A 23,009-nucleotide genomic window follows, 5' to 3' on the forward strand; every position below is an offset into this window, starting at 1 on the left:
ATAATCGTCATATTTATTTATTATCACACGGAGAGATACTGAATAGCTACTAGTATATTATAAGCTGTACTATAAAGAAAAGTATTAAAAAAAATATTAATGATATTAATTTTTAGAAAATCATTAGCAAAATCTAAAACTACATCCCATGCAACGAAGAGAAGGCGAAAATAAGTAAGACAAAATTCTCGAAGACAAGTGCATACCAAACTATCGCTCATTGGTTGATGTCGATTGAAAATTGACCAATGAAACGCGATCACCACGCAAACGTCCACGGCCCCCTTACACTTTCATTCGTAACCTAGACTCGTCTATAACATTCTGTTGTCGGTCACTGCGTGCCTGACATATATATATATATATATATATATATATATATATATATATATATATATATATATATACAAGTTCGTTTTGCAAGATTTCTGATGTGAAATCGTGTGTTGAAACATATTTTTGTATTTCGGGATAATCATTTTTTTTTGCCAAACAAACACACGCACTATATAGTTTTTCTTCACCCGTTTATTACTGTTCTTATTTTCTTATTTTATCGCATGTCCGTTGTCCGGAAATCTTTCGTCACATATCTGTGACCTCTTGAGCGACACTTTTCGGTTTCGTGTGTGTTCTTCCTCCACTTCCTCCATTCTGTTCTTCTAAGATGTGTATCCTTATGTGCACATGAAGTAATTTAGCGAAGCTTCACAAAGAAGATCGTCTCATTGCAACAGCTCAGCTACTGTGAAAGACTGAAACAGCTAGGTCTCTACTCCCTGGAGTGAAGGCGGAATGGGTCGCCACTGCACAGTACCAAAGATCCCAGTAATGCCGTCGCGCTTCAGGACCAGTTACTGCAACAGCCTGGGTTTCAGGGGCCCACAGCTTTTTAATAATCTCTAAAAGAGCCTGAGCAATCTACACAAAGTGGATGTAGGTGTTTGCAAATCAAAACTCTATCTCTTCCTGTCGAGAGTCCCAGATATAGCTACCTCACAACAGGAGGCGCAAATGAGAAACAGTGACACCAAACTCCCTTATTCATCAAATGCCACATATCAAAGGAGGCTCTCACTAGTAACAGTGTAGCAAAACGGCACCAGCACGGCCACAGCATTGAGGTGAAACTGATATATAGATATATAAATATATTTACATATATATATATATATATGAGCACACACACACACACACACACGTATATATATATGTATTTATGTGTGTATATATATATATATGTATGTATAAAACTTTATTCGGGTGTTGTAATGTAGAGATTCTTTGTTTTATCAAACGCATGCTTGAGGATGCACAACCGCAATGTTTTGCAATTACAAACACTAGAGTGAGTAGCTACATTAATTTGCTATTTTTTCATTGAAATTCAATCTCATGAATTGCATAATATAAAAATATTCATGAAATCAAATTTCAATGAAAGAATTGTAAATTCATGTAATGAAAAGGACTTTCTCACTCTTTTCATGTCTGTAATTATATACGAAGACTGCTGAAAAGTTCTTGGATTGAGCTAAAAGAAAATACGGGAAGATCAGTTAATGATGATTTTATTCAACATATTCCTCTCACAGATTCACACACGTATTGCGGCGGTCGTTCTTGTTTTTCTAAGCACTGTAAAAGAACTCGGAAGGTCGGGTCTCTAATCAGGCCTTTCGCGATACCATTAAAGCCAGGAACTTACATATATATATATATATATATATATATATATATATATATATATATATATATATATATATATATATATATATATATGTATATATATATATATATATATATTTTAGCACTCCGTCGCTTACGACGTCGAGGGTTCCAGTTGATCCGATCAATGGAACAGTCTGCTCGTGAAATTAACGTGCAAGTGGATCAGCACTCCGCAGACACGTGCACCCTTAACGTAGTTCTCGGGGATGTTCAGCGTGACACAGTGTGACAAGGCTGACCCTTTGAATTACAGGCACAACAGAAACAGGAAGTAAGAGTGAGAGAAAGTTGTGGTGGAAGAGTACAGCAGGGTTCGCCACCATCCCCTGCGGGAGCCTCGTGGAGCTTTAGGTGTCTTCGCTCAATAAACACTCACAACGCCCAGTCTGGGAATCGAAACCGCGATCCTATGACCGCAAGTCCGCTGTCCTAACCACTGGGCCATTGCGCCTCCACACACACACATACACACACACACACACACACACACACACACACACACACACACACACACACACACACACACACACACACATACACGTATATATTGCTTTCTTTGTTGATAGGCTTCAAACGAAGTAGAGCTGTTTAAAGCTTCGTACTCAATACATGATACCATTCTCAAATATTTACCTTTGTCCTTTTGTCGTAAGTCGCTTAAGGTGAGAAATCCTACTGATTGTGTATTCACCAACATTTGCTTCTTTCCACTTGTAATAACATTGTCGTTGAGATGCCATTTGTATGTGATTGCCGTAGAACTACTATTTGTATAACAAGCGAACGTTATGTTGTCAATGCTATACATTGTAGTTGTTATTTGTGTAATTAGAAAGTGAGCAACTGTAAAACAAAAAAAGTACATTAATAACGATTTTTATTTTTGTAAAAGTTAAAATAAAATACATAAGAAAACATCTATTTTTAGTGAACAGGCCTGAGATGCATGACAAATGTCATATATTGTGCTGTTGTTGGTGGTGAGTCTGGGATGAGCATTTATTTGAATATATCAATGCAGGCAAATCGAATGTAAAAATAAAAACAAGAGAACATAAGTCAATAGGACGTACACAGTGAATGTATTAGATTGACGCTCAGGTTAATATAGACAAAAGAGGGACTGTGTAACATTTCGAGCAGAGCTCTTTGTCAGAAAGAGGAAAAGTCCGGAGAGAAGAAGAATAGACCAAGAAAAGCACGTGTATGGTTACATGACCATCCCCTTCCGATGATGATTTGGAGTACCTATTTCTTGGATTTCCTTACACAGATTTCCTTATCCTTGGATTACGTTACACTTTTGAATTCACTCTGAAGTACATCATTTTTATTTCTATGCAGGTTCGGGAAAGATTTTTTTTTCTAGGAAGACATGCTAATCCTCTGTTTCCTCGCTACCTGCTATTAGCCAAGACACGTCGCCAAAGGCCGCTGAGAGAGATGCCGCTTGGCAACCTGCTCGATCTTCTAACAATTCCACTAACTAGCTATCCTGTCGTGGTAGGTTTTTCATCAATTCCGAAAAGATGAAAGGCTCAGTTGAACTCGGTAAAATTTGAAATCTGATCGTAAGGAGTCGGAACAAATACTCCATAAGAAAAACACTTTAACGACTCTGCAATTTCGCCTCATTTTTGAGATTTAATACTTTATAATACAAAAGTATAAAAAAACACAAAGCTAACCTACAGTATATAATATATGGGATAATATCGTATGCTGTACTTCACTCCATAATTTTTCGAAAATTAATTTTTCATAAAATCTTTGCGGTTGTAAAAAGAGGGTTTTATAATTGTTCCTTGCTTTCAGGGATCAAACTTTTCCATAAGTATGTCAATGAAGTTTGAGGAATTACTTCTTAGTTTCTTAAAATTATTTCCCCTTTTTTTTCGAAACTTACTAACAATTGCCTGTAGGTATTTGTTTCCTTTCGCTATTAAAAGAAAAATTACATTGAAGAATTGTTTTTATTTGGGTGTAGCATTTCATATGTCAGTGTTTCAGATTAATACTTTTAATCTCTTTCGAAAGTAAAAAACTTGCTTTTATATTAAGAAATCAATATAAAGATTTTCATCAAGACCTATAACTCAGGTTTTCGAAGGAAGAAATAAGGCTTTGTGACCATTAATTTTTTTTTAAATGTGAAGTCTTCTGAATTTAGAAGATTCCAAATGGTTTGCTTACATAAATGACACAGAGCTTCAGATTTTTGAAAAGGGAAATGGCACTGTAAGACTTCTTGCTTTTCCTCCAAGAACAAGATATTTAACTTGCATAGCTAATTCTTTTCTACAAAGTCATTAATGTTACATAATTTCAGCTTGCACATTCAGAGAATACCAAGCATCTTCGGTATTTAAATCAGGGCTATGGAGTCAAAACAAAAAACTTCGACTACAACTCTGACTCCCCTACTATTAGGACATCCGACGCCGACTCCTCTTTATGTAATTAAGTGAATGTGGTCTACATATCTCATAAAGCATATGCATACGTTTGTACTTTGAGTAGGCCTATATGTTATAACTGGTTTATATTAAAGAATAAGGACATTGTGAGTCGGAATCGGTATAGTTTTACCGACTCCGACTCTGACTCCAGCTACCCCTTAATTGTTTCCGACTCCGACACCATGACTCCGACTTCGACTTAACAGCCTTGATTTAAGTACCCAGGATGGTGAGATTTCACTACATTCAGGGCGTAGCTTTGTGGACGAAGAGATGAGTTGGTGTGACGATCCATTCTTTTGCCAAAGTTCAGCATAGCAAAAATCAATGGAACTGACTGCAAGTGTAACACTGCTGACATAAGAATAAGGTCGACATTAATATAAAAAAAGGAAAAAATAGTCCATTAAATCCACTTCTGTAGACGAATAGCCTATACTATTAGGAGCCATGTAAATTCTAAGGAATGAAAAAAATGAAGAACAATTTAAGAACGAAAGGATGACTTGTATTTTTATAGCATTCATAGTTGGGTTTTCTTTAAATATGCTAGACGTTCGTCTACATTTATTTTCTCACATCTCCACCGGTTTTGTCATTTTTTCTTTTTAATATATCTTCTCCCTGTAACTTTTCACTAGCAACATACCACTACCAACACCACTATAATTTCCAGTAATATAATTTCATCATCCACTTGTATTTTATTGTCGGCACAGTAATATTCTTGTCGTCGATATGTTGTAGCGGTATTCCGCATCTTATTAACTTTTGCTAGTCTATTGTGCTATCGCTGGTAGCTCCGCAAGACAATGACTTTGAAACGTCTACCTTGACGGTAACTCGAACTCATATATATCACGTAACGTCAGTTATTCCAACTGTGAAACTCGTACAGTGACTCTATTACAACTGACTGACTTCCTACAACGACTGACTGTCTGACTTTATAGTGGGTCCCATACCACTTTTCACTACAACCTTTTAACCTCACCACCACCAATACATCACACTCTGCTAAATATTGTATCCTAAACACCTCTTTTTCTTCACCTTTCCCCTTCAGCTAACTTTTTAACCATGTAATAAGTATTCCTTCCCCAGCCTACCACACGTCCTTAACACTTCACTGTCCATCTTTTTCTGTCTTTCTTCGCCTCTCCTGTCAATTGACCACGTGACACATTTGGCTTATATGTATTAATATTAATCACCTTGCTCTACTTTCCTTTCTTTCTTCACTCTTCCCCTCACTCACTTCATCTCCAACTCTCTAACTAACTAAAGTGTGGTGGGCAAACCAACAAGTAGATTATTATATAGATTATATTGTTTCCTAAGGGATAAGAAATAAATTCAATTCCGATATGGGACAGCAATTTCCCCATTGTGGACCTATCCTTAGATTTGTAGAGTATCATCATTGTTGGAACCAGTATGTGGTCCTAGTTATGTAAAGAATATGTTTTACACAACTCTCGCTGTCACCAAGAGAGATCCCTGGTGGTATTGAAACCCAACAATTGGAATGACTTTGAAGGTTCTGATAAAAAGATGTTTAATGTGATGATGATTTGATAAGTGAAGAGTTTGTGTTTTCTTGTTATTGGATGAAAGAAAGATGATATATCTTTACTGGAGAATATTTTGGAGGTCTTTGTTTTCAGTCAGTGTGGGTTTGATGTGTGGAGTCTAGGAAGCGAGATAATGCATGAATAAGAAATGTCAGGGAAGATGAAAAGTGGTGTCATCTGCGTTTTTGTGGGTCTTGTTGGATGCGGTGGCAAATAAATCATTAATGGGATGATATCGGTGACAAAACCGAATCCTAGGGCACACTGAAGTAGACAGAATGAAAGATAAATAATTCCGTCAAGGCAACGTGCCAAAAGTACGATCTGACTGGAAGCTACAAAACGAAGAGATGAGACAGGAGAAGCGCATAGGCAGAAGTTTCAATAGAAGATTCGCATGCCAGACAACATTGCTTTCACCTAATCCACTCAATTCCTTTTAAGAAAGAGCCCACAGATATATAACAGTGAATCCGCCTTTACAGAAACGATGTTGGTAGTCATTAATGAGGAAGAAGGGGAGAGAGAGAGAAGAAAAGAGAGGGGAGAGAGAAAGAGAGCTAGAAAGAAAGTGTATTAGAGAGAGAGGTTTGAGAACTTCATTGCAAAAGGTTATCTTCATTAAGTGAGTTCAAGAGGGCAATAAGTGGCAGGGCGAAAGTGGTGGCCTTATTTGAGATAGAACACATTGTAGCGTAATTCTAAAGATTACGATACATCTCTGTGGAGAAGGAAATATTGTGTTTAATGTAAAAAAAAATGTATATTACACGTTTAAAAATTGAATCATTTAAGCTTATTAGAATAAAAGTAATTTAAAGACAGAAAAATGCAAACCTTTTGCTAATGTAACCATCTTTTCTTTTGTTAAGCCTCTCCGTCCACCACCATCAGCATAACACGAAATCTTTGTGTCGTTTACCATTAAGAAACGTCCTGGAAATAGTAACATATCTCTTAAAAGACTCTCGAATCACAAGTTAATCTTGCTCAGGAAAGTAAGAAAACGCCAGCAGCAGACTTAAATACACGACACTTAAACTGATACTCTAATACAATATCATGAATATGTTAGACTATTTCTTATAATTATGATCAATGTAGTTGCTCAAACTTTAGGTAATATTTGTGAAGCTGAAAGATAACCTTACATAAATATTTCACAAAACGTTTATCCAGTGTCAAAAACTGGTATTGCTGTGACCACATGAAGATACAATGTCTCGACTTTAAAAAATATGTACGAGAACATTCTTTAAATTCAATCAAGAAAGAATCCAGTGTCAAAAAGCTGGTATTACTGTGATCACATAAGATACTATGTCTATTTAAAAAAATACTTACAAGAACGTTCTTTACATTCAAGCAAGCAAAAATCTAAAAAAGGGCTTTTAAGATTCAATGCGTCATTATCCACATACCTGTTCCAAGCCCTTGTACCAGGAATTTATCATTAGAAACACAGTATGCATTCGATTGCCTTCAGATAAAGGTGAGAGGACTTAAAGTATATCTGAGAGAACTAACTTTTGGCGTATGTATACACGACAGACCTCCGCTCAGTTTCCACCTGTCAAATTCATTCACAAGGAAGTGGTCAGCCCTTTGCTGGAGTAGAGAACACATGCCCTAGGTGCTGTACATTGAGACTGAAATCCAAGCCACATGGTAGCGAAGTGAACTTCATAACCATACAAACAAGTTAGGTAGGCTTGAGCATTTTTATTTGTTTAATATAAAGTTATCAGTGCACGTGGATATAGATAATCAAGTAATATGCTTAAACTTACCCATATAGCTTGATATATTTGTGTAAGATTTACTGCTTCCGGAGTATTCCACAGTGACGTGAACTTTAGAATCATTTACGGAGCTTTTGCAACTGTAGTTCGAGAAATAACCAGCTAGTGACATTGGAAAGACATTTACGGTAACTTGTGGTATGGATGAGATAGATGTGTACATTTTCTTCTTATCAATTCGCAAAGTTTCATAAAATGCTTCGCATGTTATCGAATCTACAGAAAATATAAATTTAGAACAATAAGAGTAAACAAAGTAAGCCTTGAAATAGGTTTAATTACACATGTATTACAAATGTAGTATATTCGTAGTAGAGAATTGAGACTGTTCTCTCCAGCGCCGCCGTGAGTGATAAATCATATGTATGTTATGGAGAATATACCAACCAGCATTGGCCAAACGACCTCAACATTAGTTTCAGAATTCATCCAAGTCTAGGACCACGGGTCATACGTCTCCTACCCAATTCAGGTTCACAACGCATAAATAAACTGCAACAAAATTATTTTCCTCAACAGGCCCTGCTCTATTTAACATTGTCCGAAACAGATGAAAGAGGAAAACGATCCCGTCACCTTTAAACGGAATCTGGACAAATTTCTTTAAAGAATACCAGATAAGCTACCTATACCCGGATACAACTCACTCAACAAGAAGTCCCTACTCGAACGGACCATGGTACCATAAATCTTGACTTAAAAAAGATTTAGCTAATCCACTCTTTGGTCAAAACAGATCTAAGTTTTAAGTTATATACATATATATATTTGAAGATAAGCAACAAAAATTCAATAGATTATAGCAGTACGTACGTTTCGTACAAGCTCCATTTATTCATGTAGTGAGAACACCACATAGAATGTACAATGAAAATGTACTCCTCAGCTGCATAATGGAATTTCATTTTAGAAAGACATTTTGAATATGTTTGCAAAAAACAAGAGTAAGAGAAGAAAACATACCATATATATATATATATTAGAATTCAAAAATGCGCACGCTGAAAGGGTTACAAAATGTCAAAATAGACCTTAAAAAGTACGGGACTAGCATTGTTGCTCAAAAATATTGGATCACTATATGTTGTACATTCCGTGACATCTTAAAACAAAAAAGAGACTCCCATGTGAATTACGATGCCACGATGATTATTAAACCGAGTTCTTAAATTTAAAAGTCAACACAACATGCTCATTATTTTTCTTCATTTTATTTGAAAGTTATGCATAATATCAAATCAAAATGTATTTCCTGCGTAATTTACGACGAAAATTTGCATCTTCATTTTGATAAGAACATTTGCAAATCTTGGAATTGCAAAAACCCTCACTATTGCTCTCCAAGTATAATACTTCTTTTACTCTACTCTTTCTCACATTTAACTTTTCTTGCTGTCAGCCTCTTTCCCTCTGTTGTTTCAATCTCCAAATCTCCTGTTGGTTTTTCTTATACAAATCAAGTATCAAATTAATTCCCTGCTTCTTTTGAACGAGTGATTTTAAAGTGAAAAGAAAAAATTATGAAGATGAATTCTCACCTGAATTGTTTTCTCCTAAATTACTTAAGGTCACTTCGGATTGCGATTCTCCATTTACCATCATTTGTGTCATTCTCGTTGTTATGTCAGTGTTATTAAAGTACCATTTATATTTTATATTTGTTAAATTACTGTTTGTGCGACAAGTGAACGTTATGTTGTTAGCACTTTGCTTAGTAGTTATTTCAAGTATTGAAAATCTGGGAACTGAAAAAAGAGGAAAACAAAAGGTTAACAAGAATAATTTTGAAAAAAGACACACGCACATATATACGTAAACACATGCATATATTCGCACAGACCCACACATGCACACACAATTTGATGCACATGTTTGTCTGTTTATGTGCTTGTAGGGGTTACCGAAGGAAGTGAGACGGTGTTAAGTGGAGCTGATTCAAAAATGATTTGAAGATTGTAGAGAATAGTGTAGTAATGTTAGAAGCAGAGAGACAGATAAGGAGTAATAAAGTATTGATGTGCCTTGAGCCCTAAAATAATCCTAATCCTAGGAGTATCACTCTATCAATGTTATACATATGAAGTGATTATTGAAGTTCTTGAGGATTAGTGTATGTAGAGTATTTTGTAGGTTTAAAGAGGTATTACTTAATGATGCAGGGTGGGTGTGAGGCAAAACTATTTCCTTTATATTCCACTGATAGTATGGTTGAGTTCGATTCCCGGCAGCGCATCATGATCTTGAACAAGACACTTTATTTCACGTTGTTCCAGTTCATGCAGCTGGCAGAAATGAGTTACACCTGCAATTCAAAGGGCCAGTCTTGTCACATTCTATGTCACGTTGAATCTCCCCTATGGAGTGAAAAACCACAGATGATTGACGCCGGTGAAAAAGTCTCAAAGAGGTGTGTTTCCAAAGAAGTTGTAAAAAGAAAGAAGCCGCAGATTGATGGAGAAAGAGAGAAAGAGAGAAAGAGAGACAGTGAGGGGGAGGAAAGATAAGAGGAAAGAGGGAGAGACGAAGTGAGAGGGGAATAAAGAGAGAGTAGAATAGAATAGAAATGAGAGGAGGATGAAGAGCGAGAAAGAAATGAAGAGAGGGAGAGAACCTTATGGTTATGATTTACGTTTGTTTGTATCACATTTGGGATAATACAAGATTTAATTTCATTTAGGAGTAAAATTCAATATTAACATATTTATAATTTGGTGCGAAATGATCTGTATTTTAGCGTTGAAGGAGCAGGCAAAGTAATGTTTCGAGTTATGTTGAAGAAAATAGACATCGCAGTTTTAAAAGACTGTAACACATAGAGAAAAACAAAACAAAAAAGCATGAAGTGGATAAGATTATATTGCAAATAAAATGTGAGGAAGCAGACTGTTATATTATATATTAAAATAAATACATAACAACAATATTTAATTACTAACGTAAGTTACACAAAGACTACATACTTTTAAGTAAGTAAACAGTTTTGCTTTTTATGATTCCTCTTTTGTTACCGTGTTCAGCATAGCAGAAAATCTTCGTTTCATTTACCATTGTAAAGCGTCCTAATAAATATAATTGTAGATATTAGTAGAATTGCTGAATAGTTAAAACAAATATTGAACATTATTAAATTCAAGTATCAGATCAATGATAAACAAATCTGGTGATAGTCTAGGGAAGACACTTGACCAAATTCTCCAGATGACAATATACTGGTTACTTTCCTCGGTTTTTCCCTTAGATCCATATTCATTTATGGACTCACAAAATACTGCGGAGATGTTTAAATTGCTCCTGAGGTGGCGAGCTGCCATAATCGTTAGCATGTCATGCAAAATGTTTAGCAGCTTCATATTCTGAGTTCAAATGCCTCTCACGTCGACTTTATCTTTCATCCTTTCAGGATCGATAAAATAAGTACCAGCTGAGCAATGGTGGTCGATGTAATCGACTTTACTTAACTCCCAGAAATTGCTGGCTGTGCGCCAAACGTTGAAACGGATTTTAAGCTGCTCAGAAGGCGGTAAGCAGAATCGTTACCGCGTTGGACAAAATGCTAAGTGGCATTTCTTCCGACTTTACGTTCTGAGTTCAAATTCCCACGAGATCGACTTTGCCTCTCATCCTTTGGGGTCGATAAATAGCAGTTGATAAATAGCAATCGACTTATCCCCGCCCGCAAAGTTGCTAGACTTGTGTCAAAATTTGAAACCAATTTTAAATTGCTCCAAGGCGGCAAGCTGGTAGAATCGTTAGCATGCCGGGAAAAATGATTAGCAGCATTTCGTCCATCTTCATGTCCTGAGTTCAAATGCCGCCAAGGTCTACTTCTTTCTTTCATTTTTTCGGGATCGATAAAATATGTAGCAGTTGAAACCTGGTTTCGATGTAATCGACCTAACCCCTCTCCGAAAGTACTGGCCTTTAATCTATCTATCTATCTATCTACCCATCCATTTTCCTTTTCTCTATATATTGGATTTTAATGCTTATTTTCAGTACACTTCAGGACGAAAGCCTCAGCATGTTCTCTCCTCCAGCCACAGCTCGATGTGGAGGTCGTAAATTTCAGCTTGAGATCATACTATTTCAACGAACTTATTCTAACACACTGGCATGACATGGCTTGTCAGAGGGGGTGCAGCATTTTTTCTAATTTCTCACCCAGGACCAGTTAATTCAACTGGCACTTATCATTTCGCCCGGCGTGCAAACGATTGTGTGTGTGCGTGTGCGCATGTGCGTGTATGTGTGTGTGTGTGTGTGTGTGTGCGTGTATGCAGTGTGTGTGTGTGTGTGTGTGTTTGACTTCTATTACAAAACTGCTTTCGGCTGCAACACACACAAGAATGTATACACTAAAACCTTTTTCTATACAAAAGACTCGAAGTAATATATGGTCCTTTTCTTTCTTCTCCTTTCAGCTTACTTGTCCTCTCAAGCGTACTTTGTGAATACATACACCAAAATATTTTCAGTAAAACTATAACATGAAAGCATTTGTTTTGTGAAAACGTATTTACATATAATTATTTCCAGACTTATAAATACACAGAATAAAAGTATTTAATCATCATGTTAGAAAGTTAACCTCATTTTAATTCAAATAATTTATATGTATATAAAACTTCAATGCAACTTCAACCTTTTCTCAGTTTTTTCTTTGTACCAGATATATATGTAAATGAAGTATTTGTCTCATGTGTGTAGTAAAATATAAAAGTTATCTCTTACCTGTGACATTTCCTTTTACAGCAGGAGGGTATGATACAGTTTTATGAGTTGAAGGCACCTCAGTTGCGTAAACATCAGCATTTTGTACGTTACTGTTACAGTTATAATTCACCACAGAATTGGATAATGATAAGTTCTGTGAATTAATAGTGACTTGTGGAATCGATGCAATATCTGTGGTTATGTTTTGGTCGTCCATAAATAAGGTTCCGTGAAATGTTCGGCACGTTATGATGGCTGTAGAATATAGATATGTGAAACTAGCAGTTATATTTAGTTGAAATGTATTCAGGGTGCATAAAAATATGAAATTCTCTCGTTTTACTTTATATATGAGGTCAAGTATTAGATGATTGTAAAGAAATTGTTAGAATTTCGGTGAAGTATAATAGTATATAAAGTAACGTAAGGCATTCACAGAAACTGGTGATGATCTGCTCGTCAAACGCTAGTCTATGTAAATTCTGTGTAATATAGTACAGTGAGTAAATTTCGTATGTTTATACATACATACATACATACATACATACATATATACATATACATATACATACATATACATCCATATAGATATGTATAAATATATGTTCAAAATTTTACCTGATGATAGTGGATTGACGTTATGAGGTAATCTTTCATGATTGCATTAAATAAAATACTACCGAATCAGCCGTTACAAATTTTGCGTTTCTTTCTTGCTTTCTTTCTTTATTTTCTTTCTTTATTTATTTTCTTTCTTTCTTTATTTTCTTTCTTTCTTTATTTTCTTTCTTTCTTTATTTTCTTTCTTTCTTTATTTTCTTTCTTTCTTTCTTTCTCTTTTCTCCCCCCTCTCCCCCTCTCCCTCTGACTGTCTAGCTATCTGTTTATCTCTTTACAAAAATACGCAGACAACTCAAAAGTAAATAGACACAACTATTTTTAAAAGACATATTTCTAGATATAAAATTATACCACTTGATATATTTAAATACTTAATCAAGTATTTAGTAGGCAAGCCTTGTGCATAATACACTAGCAAGTTTGAAGCAACAAGTAGTGTCCGCACAAAGAAAACGGTAAGATGGTATTGTTTGTTTACTTTAAAAGGTGTCTGTTTAAATACATATATCAGTATGCATATGCACATACACAAGTGAATGTATACATACATTGATACATTGATACATACATACATTCATACATGCATACTTATATGCATGCATATATGCATGTATATATATGTATGTATGTATGTCTAGGTTATTAGACAAAGATCGTTGCTCAAGGAGCTGCCTTCCAAGTCTTATGATATTATCAGCCTCATGTATGCAAACTTGGTCAAGGAATGCACTTCGACGCTTGGTAGTTAAAAGATGTTGCCGAATGGATATGATACGACATTCACAGGCATTTTGGATCGATGTTAAGCCTCTGCTACTTTGTTTTCGTTTGAGGTAGAGGTGGTGTACGTCACTGTTTATGTGGAAATTTTTTGTGCTTGTTAGTATTTTTCGGCTTTTCATATCAATGGCTCGGATCTCATCAAACGTCCAATGAAGCAACCCAAATGTTGGTATGAGTACTGGCACTGCAAACACATTGTGGGCTACTGTTTTTATGAATGCAGAGAGTTCTGAGGTCCAATTTTTTTTTTATTCGGCTGCAATATTCTCTAGTGACACGTGTTTTGTTACAGGTGCCATTGTAAGATATGTTTTCATCCGCACCTAGATACCTGTAACATTCCTCGTCAGATACAGAGGAAACAGTCAAACCCTTGATGGAGATGTTACAAGTCTGGTTTATAGTTTTCCCCCTTTTCTCAACCATATAACAACATTTATCCTGACCAAACTCACTTCAACCGTACATCCTTTGAGAGTGTTATAACTAGGTCAAGGCTGTTTTTTCATCTCATGCATATTCTTTGCATAAAATTTCAAGTCATCCACAAAGAAACGGTGTGTAATTTTGGTATTTCTGTTTTCTTATGAACCAGTGAGTTACCCATCATACTTCCTTAACATGGCTGACAAGGGGTTTACAGAAAGCATAAACAACATCACAGAGAGGCTGTCTCCATAGAATATACCTTTGCGATGCTGTATTCTATCAATGATAATACAGTCAGTCTTTGTGTTTTATTTCAAGCTGGTGGTCCACGATGAAGTCAGGTCAACTATGGCTTTGACTATGCTCACTGGAACTTTAGCAAGTTGAAGGGCTTCTAGCATCCATGAGTAAGGAACAGAATCAAAGGCGTTCTTTTGTCTAGCCACATTGAAACTAGGTTCCTCCTACGCTCTCACACCTTTGACATAACAATTTTGTTGATTAACAACTACTGAGAACATCCCCAGACTCCCTTCTTCCTAGCTGACTGTTCTGCTGTGATGATGTTATTGGTTTCACAATGGTCCTGGAGGAAAAAGTATATATCTTATACACTGTATATATCTTATACACTTTTGCTGTATATATCTTATATACTTATACACTTATGCTGTATATATCTTATACACTAAGTTCTGGCATGCAATTGGCCGGTTGTGTTTTTGCATTTGGGGATCAATTTTGTCTCTGCCAGTGCTAACCAGTGTGGTATGCTATTGTTCCCAATGAGAGCTTGCTGGTACAGATTGATAAGGTATGGTCGGTAGAATGTTAGCTTCTTGTACCAATATCCAATAATCAAGTCTCTTCCAAGTGCTTTTCCATCCTGGAGTTTCTGCATCACAGTTGCAAGAGTTTCAGCATCAATGTTGTATGTTTTGGATGTGACGCAGGAGCAATAACTTCTTCGGATTTCTTCCAATCACAGAGCATTTTCGTTAAACTCCTTCTCTTCACTCCATATTTTTCTCCAGAAGGAGTCTATGTCTTCTTGTGAAGGAGCTTCCGTTATGTTCACTTCTCATGTATGTACGTATGCCTTGTTGGTACTTTGTGTGTGCTGTGCGAGCATTTGTGATAGTATGTAAGTCTTCACTATTCTGAAATCTATTTCTATTCTGAAACGATTTTCTTTGATTTAACCTTTTATTCTCTTCAGTTACCGTAGCTACCACTACTCAGTTTGTTTGGTTCTGCAACAAAATTTCCTCACCTCTCTTCACTTTCACCAAACCTATATTCCGCCTTCCCGTTAGTATTGCTCTCCCATTTTTCAATTGCTTCTTAACATCCATAGTATTGATCTCTTAATATATTTCCTTCTGAAGAAGGACAAGTTTCTGAATCGTTGGATTTCTTACTCAAGTTATCTTAATTGACTTCAGTTCATTTTTAACTATGAGATTTTATTTGGATATGGCCGCAGTCTAATGACTGGAACAAATGAAAGATAAAAGCTATAACTATAAATCCCGTAATATTTAAGGTTGTGGTGTAATCAGTGCTATTGGCTGTTACTTAATTTTATTGACCCCAAGAGGTTGAAAGGCAGAGTTGACATCAGTGGGATTTGGATCCAGAACGTAAAGCGTTGGAATAATTGCCGCTAAGAATTTTTCCGACGTTCTAGCGATATTGCCAGCTTGTCGCTTATAAAGGCTTATAAGATATTTGTATTTGCCTTTTTTTACGAATTATTTTGCACTCAGTTAATTTCGCAATTGAGGATCTTCAAGTAAAATGCATGAATGTAAATAAATAAAAGGCAAATTCCAAACTTTTGAATGATGATAATGATCGGAAGATGCAGGGAGATTTGAAAGAAGAGCCATATTACAATTACGAATCAGTATCCTGATCTTATGACATTGTACAATTTCATAAAATTTGATAAAACTTGATTGTTGAGTTGGCAGTACCTTGGTTGTAATCTATAAAGAACATAGAGAATCATGAAGGGAAAATGAGAACAATCTGCAGCCCCCCCCCCCACGTAGTTAAGTGATGGTATAGATTTGTGCTAATGCCACAATGACCAATCTGGCTGGCATATCACTTAGAGAAAGATAATAGTGTAATTATTCGTGATTTGAAGAACGAAGAAGATGCTTCATGAAAATATAGCATAGGCGTGCGTAAGACGAAAACTGAGAAAAAAACAAAACAAAACTAGTTTCTGAAAGGTTGGAGTGGTTACTGCTACAAACAGTTTGCTGTGTGGCTGCATGAATAACAGAGCGAAGAAGCGTATTGCAATATGGGACCAAAGAACCTGAATATTCCTTGGTTGCATTAATTCTGTTCGGCAGGTTTGAAGTGGGGATACTATCAGGAGGTATCGATATCATTTTGATATCTAATCGGTAGCTGATGAAGGGTTTGTCTCGCAACACACACACACACACACACACACACACACACACACACACACACACACACACACACACACACACAATAGTATATATACACTAGTACTCCGTCGGTTACAACGACGAGTGTGCCACTTGATCCGATCAACAGAACATCCTGCTTGTGAAATTAACGAACAAGTAGTTGAGCTTTCCGCAGAACGCATACACTTAACGTAGTTCTTAGGAAGATTCAGAGTGACAAAGAATGTGACACGGGTGGCCCTTTGAATTACAAGTACAACTCACTTTTGCCAGCTGAGTGAACTGGAATAAACTGTTTTGCTCAGGGAACATAGCGCGCACCGGGAATCGATATCTCGACCTTACGATCATGAGCCGAATACCCTAACCAGTAATCCACGCGCCTTATATATACACACTCACACCTGTCTTCCTTACTGCAATCTGGATATACTGGAAAGTGATTCCCGTCATATATTTAAATACAAATCGGGTTTTCCTAAAAATTCATTCACTTTGTTATATCAATTACTCAGGAATTTACGAAGTAGACACTACATTTTCGTTTTCTCTTAGATTTTAATTGGTGTCTTTTTAAATCAAATACATTCATAAACAAAAGTTTCTTACCAAAATAATTTCGTGGTAAGTTTGTCAAAGTAACTTCTGACTGTGATTCGTTTTGTCCTACACTTTGCCTTATTCCTGCTGTTAGACGACTACCATTGACATACCATTCATACGTGATACTTGCAGCTGTACTGTTTGTGTAACAAGTGAACATTATGTTGTTATCACTGTGCATTGTTGTTGTTATTCGCTGTATTGTAAATCTCTGAACTGTAAAGAAAAATGAAGAAAAATACAAAATAATGTTTGAAAAAAGAATACCTGTTATCTATTGTTCAAACAAACATGAGATTGCAGATACGAAAAACAAGCCAGATCGAAGACAAGCAAGACGTACAATAAAGAGTTCATTTCCCTCTGGAATGACAGGAAATTCAGTTATTCGAATCGCTTACGAGTGGAACATTTTGATGATAAACTGCCGGTTAAAACAAATTAACAGTCTACCAACTTGTAACGCGCAGCTACCAAGTGGATACGGAAAATTTTCGCCTCATCCAATACAGAAAATAGGTACTGTTAACATTGGACGTAAGTGATTGGTGGTGGTTTCTAAAGCGTGCATAGGTAGGTTGCACTATTTGTGCGCACCCGCGTATGCTCACACACACATTTTATGCCTTCAACTTGACAGATATTTATTGTTATTTGATGTGTATTATTATAAAACCTTGACAGTTTCCTTTGTACTAAATGTTGCTTAAACGGACAGATTTTTATACTTTTCTTATTTTATGCATTTTTAAATATTAGGACACGTTTTTTGAAGTTACTTGGCCTGATGAGTCTCCTCATTATGAGTGGTATTTATCTTGATCGATTCATTGTAGATTGACCAGATATTTCCCACTGTTATGTGGCCATGAAACGCGTGAAGTTTTTCTTCCACTTTCGTTTCTTAAACTTAACTGATTTAAATTCTTAGTCCAATATTTCATAGATTTTATGTATTACAAATTTTCCCTTGGATTTTTAGATTTTTAAACTAGTATTTTGTATAGTACACTTTTTTTGATGGTGCCTGATCTCCTTCATCGTGTGAGTTGCACCATGGTGGTTCTTCTCTAAATTATTATTAATATATATATATATATATATATATATATATATATGTATGTATGAGTGTCTTTGTGTTTGTTCCCTCACCACCACATGACAACTGCTGGCGGTGTGTTTACGGCCCCGTAACTTGGCGGTTCAGCCAAAGTACTGATAAAATAAGTACCAGGTTTTAAAAAAATAAGTACTGGGGTCGATACATTCGACTAAAAGTTCTTCAAGGTGGTACCCCAGCATGGCTGCAGTCTAATGACTGAAACAAGCAATTTATATATATATATATATATATATTGACACCAGTAAGGAACAATTATGAACTCTTCATTTAATTTCATTTTTTTAAATATGTATTTTTGATTAGGTTCGTTTTTACAAGAACCGAAACATGTTAAAAATATCTCTGACAAAATTTTTAATTAAAATTCATTTTTTATATATTGGCGTTTTCAAACTTCTTTTTTATAAATAAATAATATATATATATGTATATATATATATATATATATATATATATATATATATATATATATATATATATATATACACATATATATTTTCTATAATGTTATTCAATAAAACCACCTTCAGTTTCATCAATTGCTTCTATATGAGATCTAAATCATTAACATGCTCGAATCAAGCGGTCCTGGTTCATTTTGGACATTACTCTGACCAAAGAATCTTTGGTGTTATGGGCGTGTTCATTGACCTCTCGCTCAACAACGCTCAACATGTAGTAGTTCAATGGATTAAGATGTAGGGAATTAAGAGGTTAAATGTTAGAGGTTATGTGATGATGAAAATTTTCAGCCATCTATTCCGGTGTTACTAGAGCCATGTGTGATAGTGCAGAGTCTTACTGAAGCACATATGTATGGCCTTCCATTGCATAAACTGTCTATCCAGGACCTCAATGTAGGCGGCAAAGTTAACTCTAAGGCCTTGTGGAAAGAGGTAAGGAGGCATCACATGCCCTTCATTGCTGAGAATCCCTAAAACCATGACAGTTGCAGGAAATTTTGCTTGCATAACACCTGGAACTACAGAAGAGTCTTCACATAACCATCTGTCATTTATTCTGTTAACTTTTTGGTGTTGGTTGAAGTTTTCCTCGTTTGAGAAAAAACAAATCAAATCATCTTCTGCTGGATTTTTCAGTTTGTTTAAGAGCCTTTTAGATCTGATGTAGTGATTTTCCTTCGCTTTTTCTGACAAACTGACCTTTCCTCATTATATAAGACTTATATCTGATGTCTTCGTGGACAACATTTTTGACCGTTCCTGCTGATACATAGAGATCTTTTGCAATTGGCCTCATGGACTTTCTGGAAATGTAATCAATGGTCTGTTGAACTTGTCAGATAAATTCAGGTGTTCTGATGATTTCAGAACGTTTAGAATGCTTTTTATGCTTTGATACTGGTGATACGTTTCCATCTTCCGTCTCTAATTCCTTTCAAACTTTGTAAACGAAAGATCTGGAAACTTTTAAAAATCGTGATATTTCTAAATCGCTATGCCCAACCTTTACAACCACAATAGCAGCATGCCTCTTCATTTCTTGAGTAAGCTGAGGGTGTGCCATTATTGTTTTCTGAAATAAAGATTATACAGTGTTTGCGAAAAACGCAGCAATAACCCCCAAAAAGGTATGTTCTCAAATACCTTATGCACCCTGTATATATATATTTTCAGGATTAAATATAAATACAACAACCGGAAAATATGACCTACCTATATATATAATTATATAAAAACGTGTATGTATATATATTTGTAAACAAACCTAAAACGCTTTGTAAGTTTCAGAGAGAAAGCTACTATAGAAATTGATGGATGAGCGTTTGGCCCAAACGGATGCGTTAATTTGTGGGTTCGATTCTGGTTGGGATTAGCTCACCATTTTTCAGTCTTTTGTTTGTGTTTAAAATTTGTCACTTGAAATCGGAGAATATATATATTATGATATATTGTCATACAGTTATTATTATACTACGAGTCTTCCATAGTAGCTTTCGCTCGGTAACTTACAAAGCCTTTCAGGTTTGTTTACAAATATTATACGTACTATCAGATACTTTTAAGTATATGTTAACTAAATTTGTCCGAAATTGATGATTGAGCGTTTGGCCCAGTCGAATGTGCAAGGAGCATGCTAGCGTTGATTTATGGGTTCGATTTTAGCTGGAGTTAGGTCATCATTCTTCAGTCATTTGTTTGTATTTGAAAATTATCGCTTCAAGTCAGAGAGTAAAATATTATTATACAGTTATGCAGATATATATATGGGCGTTCTGTATACATTCCCACATATTCTGAAACTTTTTTGTAACGCTCTTTGTAAGTTATGCAACTTTGTAACAAATTGCTCATAAAATTATCGTCGTCATTATCACATCTCTCAATTTCGCCATTATCATAATTAATCATTATTATTGTTAACTTGCATTGTTATTTTCTTTATAGTTTAGAGAGCAAAATTTTGTTAAATATACGAACCTTCTTTTAAGAGGACCACATTTTGCTTTATGATTCCACGTTGGCCGTTATGATTGGCATAACAGAAAATCTTCATGTCTTGTTGAATTGTGAAATTTCCTATGGAATATAAGTGTAAATTAAGCATGTATTATATAAGGTATCGTATAATTATTGATTTCAGTTGAATATATGCATCTGCAAGCTTCCATCTCTTCTCCAAGATGAAAATGCAGCTCAAAGGTCGCCGTGTTAACACCGTTGTCGAGGTCCAGAGCAAATCGAAGAGGGTCCGCGACTCGTTTGCGGAAAACGACTTCCAGGCCGGATTTCAAAAGTGGCAGGAACGCTGGGGCCGGTGTATTGCTGTGCAATGTGATTATTTCAAAGGAGATCATATATCATAGATCAAAGGAGATCATATTTTTAAAATACATATATTCCTTTGTAATAGGAACTAGGCAAAGAAAAATATTCAGAATTACAATATAGATGTTCTGATATCGTTTTGAGGAATATATTACTGACTGTGAATTATAACGATTTGCATTGCCTTCTAACGCTTGTGTTACATCTAATTTGGGCTCACTATTTTTAAGTGAACTTGGATGCATAGTGTTCTGTTGTAAACTTGCAATAAACTTACCTTGTATGTCTTCTTCACAATATTCAGTAGTGGATAGTGTTTTAATATAACGATATCAGCTTAAAATTTGCAAGGCATGATTAAGGTCAACGTTGGATTCTGATATCTACTACTTACGAGATGCCATTAAGTGACGGGTAGAAACTATATTGTTGGTTTAAAGTAGAGAAACTTCTGCTCATTAATGCATTCAATAAAGATATTACACGAAAATCTTTACTGATGCGTGTAGAAATATATTTTGCTAACTGGGATTTATTTTTATATTCCTTCTTCGTTGACTGCTTAAAAACTTTCGAGAAGTGCTATGCTAATGTGACTACTTTGCCTGAGCTTGCAAATAAGATGGAATAATATCAAATAATTTTAACCGTAAAGTCATTGTCCCTTACATTACAGTGGTAGTAAAATGGAAGGATTTGTTTCTGTTCATTTATATTTCCATATTAGTTAAGCTGTGCATTGGGAACGTGGAAACCTAAGAATAACTTGTTCTGATGTATTTTCTGCTGTGTCAGGGAGTTAGTGGGTAACAGAACTTTATGATCACTTGAAATTAGTATGCTATTATAGTGAAGAAAGGCTGTATTAAATATATCGTTATTTGATGACGAGTCAGAGATTCGGCTGCTAATATTTGCGATCAAAATTTTGAATCACGCAGAGTTTGAAGGAATGATAGGAAGTGAAATACATTTCAAACAGATTGACTTACCTGAATATTTTGCCTTTTGAACACTGTATGATATATTTTTATAATGGAAGGGTACCACGGCTACGTAAACATCAGCTTTTGGCAGGTTAGAAACACAGCTATAATTCACCTCAGAATGTAATGATGATACGTTCGGAGAATTAAGACTGACTTGTGGAACGGAATCAATAGATATGTTTATGATCCTTTCTTCAACAAAGATGTTGCTATAGAACAATCTGCACGTTATCTTGACTGTAGAATAGAAACGTAGAAAATAGAGGGTTATGAACATAAGCTTTGTCTGAGGCATAGATAGTATGGCTATACAATTAAAGGATTGTATTCTCAAATAATTTGTTTTGGAACGGTGATTCCCGAAGCAAAGAAAACTATAAATAATAGCCTATAAATTTTGGTTTAAAACACTGATAATTGAAGATAAATGGATACTGATATTTCAACACGTACTACAAATGTTTCTATGGCATAATAATTTATTCGCAATTCGTGTATTACGCAATCTAAACCCATCAGCCATTTCAACATGTATTTTGAACGATCGATAGCAAAATATCGGCAGTCAACTATTTTACTGGAATGGTTTAGAATGGTTGATGAGATGTCTTGTGATTTTGAATAATACCAGTTGCATATGAGTTAGAATGCTGGTGAATATTTGTAGCATGTATTGTACTGTTATTGGTCATTCACTTTCATTAATCACATATTTGCACAACGTAACATATGTAACTGATATTGTTATAGAGATTGGGTAACAAAATCTCAGATATAATCAAACCCTGAGGTTATGTTGTTTAATCTGGTGATTGGATGATAAAACGAGGATATTAACTTAGTAGTGTTTCTACAGTGTACACTGCAAGGAAATTACATGCCGGGGCTTCGGAGGTAATAACCACGATCCAGAAAATCTCAATTATCGTGTATATATATA

The 23,009-nt window shown here is 35.4% G+C and overlaps 1 protein-coding gene across 2 annotated transcripts in view; it reads right to left on the bottom strand.

Annotated features, from left to right (window-relative positions):
* Nucleotides 1-23,009, bottom strand: part of LOC106872857 (uncharacterized) — a 245,850-nt gene that overhangs the window by 71,753 nt on the left and 151,088 nt on the right. For both annotated transcript variants that reach the window (XM_089350847.1, XM_089350848.1), the window contains 9 exons: nucleotides 22,073-22,306; nucleotides 20,733-20,831; nucleotides 17,175-17,384; nucleotides 12,298-12,534; nucleotides 10,527-10,625; nucleotides 9,105-9,311; nucleotides 7,555-7,782; nucleotides 6,602-6,700; nucleotides 2,365-2,574 (listed from right to left, as the gene is read on the bottom strand). In XM_089350847.1, coding sequence (XP_089206973.1) covers nucleotides 2,365-2,574; nucleotides 6,602-6,700; nucleotides 7,555-7,782; nucleotides 9,105-9,311; nucleotides 10,527-10,625; nucleotides 12,298-12,534; nucleotides 17,175-17,384; nucleotides 20,733-20,831; nucleotides 22,073-22,306 — 1,623 coding nt within the window. The remainder of the gene's footprint in view (nucleotides 1-2,364; nucleotides 2,575-6,601; nucleotides 6,701-7,554; nucleotides 7,783-9,104; nucleotides 9,312-10,526; nucleotides 10,626-12,297; nucleotides 12,535-17,174; nucleotides 17,385-20,732; nucleotides 20,832-22,072; nucleotides 22,307-23,009) is intronic.

Source organism: Octopus bimaculoides, chromosome 4 (genome assembly GCF_046866305.1).
Source record: "Octopus bimaculoides isolate indiv1 chromosome 4, ASM4686630v1, whole genome shotgun sequence".
Taxonomy (NCBI): Eukaryota; Metazoa; Mollusca; class Cephalopoda; order Octopoda; family Octopodidae; genus Octopus; species Octopus bimaculoides.